The 8509-nt window shown below is 39.2% G+C and overlaps 1 protein-coding gene across 3 annotated transcripts in view; it reads right to left on the bottom strand.

The window, feature by feature from the left end:
- Positions 1-1450: 1450 nt before the first annotated feature.
- The window catches only part of SLC2A9 (solute carrier family 2 member 9), a 105518-nt gene continuing 98459 nt past the window's right edge, over positions 1451-8509 (bottom strand). For 2 of the 3 annotated variants that reach the window (XM_037384797.1, XM_037384775.1), the window contains one exon: positions 1451-4834. In XM_037384797.1, the coding sequence (XP_037240694.1) occupies positions 4577-4834 (258 nt within the window). In that variant the 3' untranslated portion in view covers positions 1451-4576. The remainder of the gene's footprint in view (positions 4835-8509) is intronic. The other variant, XM_037384786.1, reaches the window with a different exon arrangement.

The raw sequence follows: 8509 nt of genomic DNA, 5'->3' as shown, positions 1-8509 counted from the left end.
AAAGTCAGCAAAGCATCAAATCAGTGCTTTTACAGCATCAAAAGAATTATACTATTTTCCCAGACTGAGAAAGCAAGCCACCGTTTTACTACCTAAAGACGATGAAAATGTGCTGGGTTTCCTAAGCTTAGAACGCTTTTATGCATACCATGCTTTTCTTGTGTACGTGTGTATGGTTGAAGTCACTGGAGGAGATTTCTGTTGACTTCACTAATCACTGGATAAAAGTCTCCTGAAACAATTTCTTCTATGCTTTTAAAGAATCTAAATCCTAGGTTTAAAAGAATTTGACTGTAGCACAACTTTAGCAGGAACATCTCAAGAAAGAGTTTGACCACCCACTGTCAGTGTTTCTCTTAGGTCGTGAAAAAAACAAGATTAATGCAGCTTAGCTTGCAAGGAAGAGGGCTGTAGTGACTGAGATTATGCATGATTGCTTATTGAGCTGTGATTATTTGATTCGGAGTCCAACTACCAAGCTTTTGCCATGAAATTCACCTTTTCACAGGGCTCACTGCCAGATAAAATAACTTGCAGACAGAATTAAGCATGGACCCAAACATAAATTTTTTAACAGCCTGAATATTTGCGTGAACAAACCTGCTTCATAGTCTGAGTCTTTATAGTTCAGACTTTTAGACTGTATCTGAACTCTTGTTTTCTGGAGTCAGGCTGAAAGGAAAAGACCGCAGGTATTTCCTAAGAATGCTTTACTCAGATATGTTCTTCCTGCTGTGTGAGGTGATGGGAGCTCTAATAGTGTATACAGTGATTTTTGTATGAAAAAGCACATAAAAATAGTCAAAGGAAAGAAAGCAAATTTCAGAGTTGGTTTTGGTGTGGCTTTTCCTTTGTTTTTTTTTTTTTTTTTTTTCATTTTACTCTGAAGATGAAAATTGTCCCATATGGCTGAATGGCTCACATCTTCCCCCACTAGAAAGCAGATTCTTGTGGAGTGAAAATTGGCGTCAGAACCTCAAATATGAAATTCAGGTTTTTATACATATTTCAGATCTCAGATTCTGCATATCTTTGTAGCAGCAAGTCATTGACTGAATTTCTCATCATAGCAACTCAAAGTCATCCATTGCAAATGACAACTTCCTGCATAAAAAGCCCCACCAGATTCAACAATTCTTATACACAATTACTACTACTAAGCTCATTTTAATCATTTGCCTCACACTGATGTCTTTATTTTTATTTCTAAATCCCAAAAGAAACACACGAATGAAGTGTGGAATCTGATTTGAGAAGTAAAATGTAAATTATGCTCAAAAAAATATGCAGTTTCAGGGATGATTTTCTTCCCCATAAGTCCCAACCACCCAACTGTAGAGCCCACAACGACTCAGGTCATCCAGGCGTAGGACTTGTACTGGACATACAAAACCCCAGGGAATTGAACAATGAAACTTGTACAGCTGTAGAGGTTCAGATTTACCCAGAACACAATCTACATCATTTTAGTTTAATTCCCAAGGTTTATTTTGCAGGCAGTGTGCGGGAACATACTGGATCACACACACGTAACCCACTTGCAGTATCTGTACAAACACCATCTCACAGTACCTCATCCCAACGTCACACACAGGAAAAGAGAACATGGCACCACACAACACCTGCTGACAAAGACATGGGCTGTAGATAATCTGATACGTTCAACAAGAAAAAACAAATGATGAATTGCTGATATATTCCAATTTTTCCTCTCATTGCTGGAGAAGCTATAGCAGCATAACAACAGAAAAAACCATTACGGAACAACACAAAACTTTTGTTAGGGTCAGAGATGAGAAAGTTAGTGCAGTACCGGCACATATGAAGTTTGCTTAGAAACTTCTACAACCCAAGGCAGAAGAGACTGCAGCCACCTTCCCTGGCCAGTGAGCAAAGCACTCACACACGTACACAACTGCAGACTGGAATTGCTTTTGACATGTACCAAGGGCTGCAGCAAACTGCTGGTGAAACGTGCAACCACCGTCCCTGGCATACTCGGTTTGTAGCAGCTTCTTTGCAGCTGCACAGAAGGTGCCTATCTAGTGTATGCTATCTCAGGCAGGGCAAGAGATGGGCAAAATGGGGTTACAGAAGAGAAAAACACAAGCCTCTGTTGTTAATGCCGTACAAGCCCCTGACCTGTGATAGTAAATTCTATAAAGCCATCTCTTTACCAACACATTCAGAGCCGGGCTCCAAGTGCGACTGTAAGATGATTTTATCTTGTTGCAGAAGTGCAATACAACTGCCCTATCAGGCCAACATGATATTTTATTGAAGTTATCCATTGGCAACATTATCAACAAGTAATGCCTGTAATGTACATTAATGAACAGCACTAAGTGCCAAATAATAATAATAATGGTTTCCAATCTTGCCACCTTGACTCAAATCAGATCATATTATACCAGTTAGTAGCTGTTATTGCAAAATAAGGTAATTCTCAACCTGAACGAGAGGGTCTGAATTTGCCAGTCTTGCCCTGCAGGGCAAGAGGAAGAATTTCTTCCTGAAATTGTCTGGAGAGGTGGCATTCAAACTCATTTTTTACATAGCTGTTCACTTAGCAAGCCTCATGTAACACATGGAATAGGCAACTAAAACCACTGAAAGACAACATGTTCATTTGCTGTATATATAATTTTCCAAGTGGTTATTAGAAGATATTTCTCTTCAGTTTTCTCTGTAGTATTTGATTAGCTTCCATCTATGATTATCAGTTGGTATAATCATGATTCACTTGGTTTCTTAACAGTAGCACCAATATTATAAATCTGATTTTTTCATTCTTAATTCTCTTGCTCATACATATTTTCATTTTCTTACTTGCTGCTGTACCTCTATCCCAGTAAAAAAGCATAAATTCTGGAATAAAGGCTCAGATCAAATTTTCGTCTATTACCCAGCAGTGAAATTGCCCTTATAGGTCAGCTTACAATGTGTGTAGCAGGTATGCCACATATAAATAACGCACAGTATAAAACCATACACATAATTTAGTAATAACTGAACATTAGGATCTCTGATTTTCATTTACAGTGTAATCTACAGTGTAGAACAAAACAGACAGCTTATCACTTGGGGAAATCTGAAAAAAACAAATACTGGAGAACAATTCTGCATTGTGTGTATATATACACATGTGAATACAAATATTAATCTGCATGTCTATATTTGGAATACATATATTCATATATGCATGTATGTGTGTGTATATATGAATATATATACAATTTTCCCCCCAGAATCCTCCAAATGTATAAACTTCTGGATTAGCAAGTATAACTTGTGGAAGCAACTGGCTCTACCTACATACTTCCTTCTTGTGCCTTACTCCTATCCGAGAGCAGCTCTAAGACTTACTGACTTTTCATATAAAACAGCTATTTCACTTAAAAGTGCTTATTACCCCCTCAGCATCCAGGTACCTAGAAGGATCAAGAAAAACTGTTATCAAAATTACAAACCGGAAAGATGATGTTCATAAAAAAAAAAATTGCCATGTGGAAGGGGATGGATCACCTAACCATTGATAGCCTGCTTTCTACCACGAAATTAGACAGACCCTGAAGACAGTTTTACAAAGCTTAGAAACTTATTAATGCAAACTAGGCCCAGAGCTTCAGATTCTAAGACTTGTTTTAAAAGGAACTTGCAAAGAAAAGCAATAAAAAAATCAACCCCCCCAACCCTTGGAACATTTGGTGTTTGATTATTTTTTTAATGCTACACCCTACATGTACCATCAGTCCTCTCACTTCACCATGAGGTTTAGTGTTTTCATTTCATATTAAAGCTTCTATAGCTATTCTTAAAAAATAAAATTAGAAAAAATATATATCCATAGCAACAAAGTGCCAGCAAACCCAGAAACTAGAGACAACTCTCTAATTGATCAGGACTTGCAAGACAGACAAGGAAATGCATCAGGACCTGGAGCTCTCCATTTGTGGGAAGGTGGGAGATGTTCAAAACAAAGCAAACTGAAAGTCAAATTATCTGGAAAAGGAATGGGAGGTCAGGGGAGTGTCATGAGTCTTTTTTCAGGTCTTCAAATACCATGTGCAACTTGAATGACACAGTGGGAAACATGGAGCAATATGAGTTGGTACCATTTCAAGTTCATTTGCATCAATTCTTAGCAGAACCCTGCTGGGATCTCTTCCCTTTTCCTTGCCACCTTCCCCTGCTCCCCAGTGACTGCATGCACACCTCCCCAGGAGCACACAGGGGTGCTCAGCCAGCTGCTGCTCACAACTCCAGCTCCCCACTGGCACTTCTCCAAGTCTATATTCTCCACCCCATTCACCACAGCACCTGTTTCACAGGTGCCCAAGAAAACCTGGGCTCTGATTTATTTAATCAGCTGCTGCTACTCCCACCTCTCATTTCCTCAACCATCACCCTAGCTGCTAATGAATTCACCCATACTCACTTAAAACATATTAAAGGGGGAAGCAGTTCAGGCTGTCACATTAAAAAATACAAGTTGAGCACTGCTATAAACGTACTGAATGAAAAGAGCATTCTGGGTTTACACAATTGCCACTTTCCCCAAAAGAGCATCCTGGGTTTACACAATTGCCTTTTTGGTTTCCCCATTGTCCATTGCAGACGTAAAGTTTGATTCTTGTTCTGCACTTGATTTCCTCTCCCCCGCATGGTGGTTCATTTCTTGCATTTCTAAAGATACTTTATTCCTTTTAGCAAATGCCTGGCTGATCTCATGAAATGTCTTATTTTTTGTTTCAGGCAGCACAAAAAACAGGTAGGTAGCTCCTGCAAAGCAGATGGCAGCAAACACTAGGAAGCAGTAGGTCTGTAAACCACCCTGTGAAAAGAAAGCAAAGAAGATGGTCATTACAAAAGAAACAAAATTCAGAAGAAAAGCAACATCAGGAATGGTTTGAAAGAAAAAATGGGTGGTATGGTGCAATTTTTAACCAAGTACAGTAAGTGCTGGCATTCACTGCAAGTCAGAGTGCTTAGAAATTCATAAAAATGCATGAATAGTTAGTTCTTCCAACACTGCCTGTGGCCCATCGATAGAAAAGCAGGTTCTTGGCAGAGGCGTGCAGATCTGCAATCTGGGCAATGCTGGGAGACACCAGACTGAGTTCAGGCACCACGGGTGTGAGGCGAGCAGGTGGCAGCAGGGCTCCTGCTACGTGCACAGCTTAACTGAGCCCCGTGCTGCCACGGTATTTCTGGAAATGAGGCTGTTGTGCTGCATATTGCCTCGCAATTTCTAGGTACAAAAAAACGAGGCATGCTTTTGCAATGCCATGCACCTGTACACACCTGGGAAACGTACCATAGCCAGGGGGATCTGTATCACAGTAGTTACAAACTTTGAGATTTACAACAGAAAATAAACAAGGGAAAAAAACCCTTTTCATTTTTTTGTACCATTTCTAAGACATTTGTATCATTTCTAAGGTTATGCAGGCTTACAGCAGGAAAAAATCCACAAAATGCACTTTCATGGTAGAACCTAGTGTAAGAATTAACTGAAAATGAAGTATAGGACATCGTTGAATGTTTTGAATCTTACTTCACTGCAAAAATAAGAGATAGACACAAAAAGTTCATTTATAAACTGATATTAAAGGCTCTTACCAACTAGTAGGAGTTGTGCTTCACTGAAACGTAAGTATTTCTTGCCTGGTGATTATTAGATCATTTAAGAGCTTTCAGTTATATTTCAATATTAGTTTTGAAAAACATTTGATAATTACAATATTGCCAGCTGCACTTTGTTGAACTAGGTAGAGGTTTGGTATTGTGGCACCAGTGAAGCCACTGCCAGCCTTTGAGGAAATCTCCCTTCCTCCTCTATTGATTTGCCTTGCTCTGTCCCCTGAAACCAAACATCCAATTAACCCATACTTTGGACTTGTTTTTATTAACAAGTCTGAATTAAACTAAAAGGGACATCTCCACCTCCAGAAATAAGGCAACCTTTCCATGGTGCTGAGGTCATGAGCAGTGAATACAAGGAGAGCCAGAGCAGTCACACATCACCCCAGGTGTTGTAAGGCAGGGGTTACGCCAGGGAAAATCACTCAGGGTGGAGGAAGGAGATGTAGCTTCCTATATATACATATTTACAATTGCCATTAAAGATATGTATCTGAAACAAGACAGAGCTAGACAATGATATAGCCCTGACTTCCACATTGTTCCAGTACATTCCCATCATTGTTAACTAAACCAGTCCTACACTGCAGGCTGGTTAAGCTCCTTACTTTGGGGGCTCAGGGTGAATGCAATTCCTAGGACCATTTTTATGTGTTGCTTGCTCAGTATGTATCATATATAGTGTGGAAGAAGAACATGGATTCATGTGTGGAACAAGAAAGAAAGAAAGAAAGAAAAAAACCTTGTCTGCAGCTGCTTTTTAACACCATAGCTGATTGCCAGCCTGCCTAGTCAATGATTTCTGTGGATAACTAATTATCTAGTTTAGCCCTTCAGTTCCTGGCTGTAATAGGAAAAGCTGGAAAGCGCATCCTCCGACAGTGACTATGGACTCTTGAGATCATCGATGCTTTTTCTGTTAAATCCTAGAAGCATGAACTCCTGAGCAATCTGACAATTACAAGCCAAACAGCATGGGTGACGATGGGGGAAAAATATTCTGGCATGGGAACAGATAATGATTTTCAAGCTTATACAGAGGCAGAAGCAAATGGATTTATTAGACAGGAAAAAATAACTTCTCAGTGCCTCATAAATCATCCCGTCATGTTAAGAATTCAAATTTTGCATCTGGATCCTCTGCATTTGAAATTGTTGTTCAGCTGAATGGTAGAGCTCCAATATGGAATCATGTTTTTCTCTTTTTAAAATCTTCATGGAACTAAATCTTCTCTGTGATGAAAATGAATCATTAATGGTTAGTATGAATAAGCCTGGCAATCAGATGCCACAAGTTACCTGCATCTCTTGGTGGTGCAGCCACAGCATTGCCCCAGTTTTCTTATTCCTGTTTATTTCTTTGCTGTCCATGATCTAAATTAGTGTTTGTTATCTTCTTTGATTCATGCCTCCTTAAACCTTTTCTAATTGAACTGAACACTCTTATGAGTGCATATTTTACTTGCATTTATTTTACATAATGTATTTACATTTATTGGTAATAAACTTGCTCTCCTTAATTTCTGCAGATCCCTTTAGCAGTAGCCGCCGAGGACCACCAACTGAATTTCCACAGAGAATAAGCTAAAATTTATTTTTTTTTATAAATCCTGCAAGTGGGATTGTGGGAAGAGACCAAGGCTTTGCACTCCTTGTGTCCAGCAGGATTAGCACAACCAAGCCTGAATTCTTGGACAGGAACACTGCAGGGTGATTACAAAATGTTATTTTCTCACCAGCTAGTCTTCAGTCATAATATCTCCTTCCAGCTGGTTATTACTGTACACATACAGGAAAGACAAACGCTTATATCCATAAGCCTTTCGTAACTCATTCAGAGTTCACCTCTTATCACCTAAACCTGTATTTGGCACAGAAGAAGGTCACATGTGTATTAAATTACTCATTACAAGCAGAAAACCTTATACCTGCACTGCACACTGATACAGGATGTAGGACAGAAGTACATGATAAAGCTGAAGGAAAATGTTAAACCCCAAACCCTAACTCAATAGAAGCCCTTAGTGGGACACGGGTGGGATACAGCTCAGCTTAGATGTTTAATGTATTCTGAAAAGCCTGGTGCTAGAGGAAAGGTGGAACAATTAATAGATTGGTCACAGCATATCTGATGTACCCATGAAATGATCCAGAAGGTAGGATAATGTGATGGGAAGAGTAAATGCTGAGTTACCGAATGATGGCTACTACAGAAAAGGTACTGATAGACAGATCTGACAGGAAAATGGATCTGTGTCTTTGTTCCATGAAATTACTATGCTTTCTCCTATTTATATTATATTATATATTGTTTATATTATACTCATGAAGCCTGTATCTCTCATTTACTCTTTGACATCTGTAATCCCCAAATCCACAGTCTCCTTTTGTTGTTTTACTCCTTCCAGCTTGCTAGAGACATCTACAGAGACTGTGCAGCTGCCACTCTAGAACTAAACTCCCAGAGTTTTGCTTATCTTGGGCTGGGGCGGCAGTAAAAAACTGAGGAAGAACTTCAGTTACAGTCTTTAGTGGGAAAGCACAGATACTCTGCAACTCTGTGTATTTGGCCCAATGGACACGGTCTCAAGATCCTTTACTGACATGTGCATTCTCAATGATATGAGAATAATGACAACATATATGATAAAAATTGAAAAAGACAAATATTTTTCTATACTTTGTGACATTATTTCACTAACTACATGGGATAGAAGCCTCAGTGTTCAAAAACTGGATTCCTATCCAAACAGCTGGAGGGGAGGGTTAGAAGAGAAAAGAAAGGGTGGATGCAGAAGCAAAAGCAAGCCAATTCTGAATGGAAATTCTAACTAAAAACAGAGTAAATTCAAGGAAAGTATGTGGT

The sequence above is a fragment of the Falco rusticolus genome, chromosome 1 (genome assembly GCF_015220075.1).
Source record: "Falco rusticolus isolate bFalRus1 chromosome 1, bFalRus1.pri, whole genome shotgun sequence".
NCBI lineage: Eukaryota > Metazoa > Chordata > Aves > Falconiformes > Falconidae > Falco > Falco rusticolus.
This window is presented reverse-complemented; position numbering and strand designations above follow the sequence as displayed.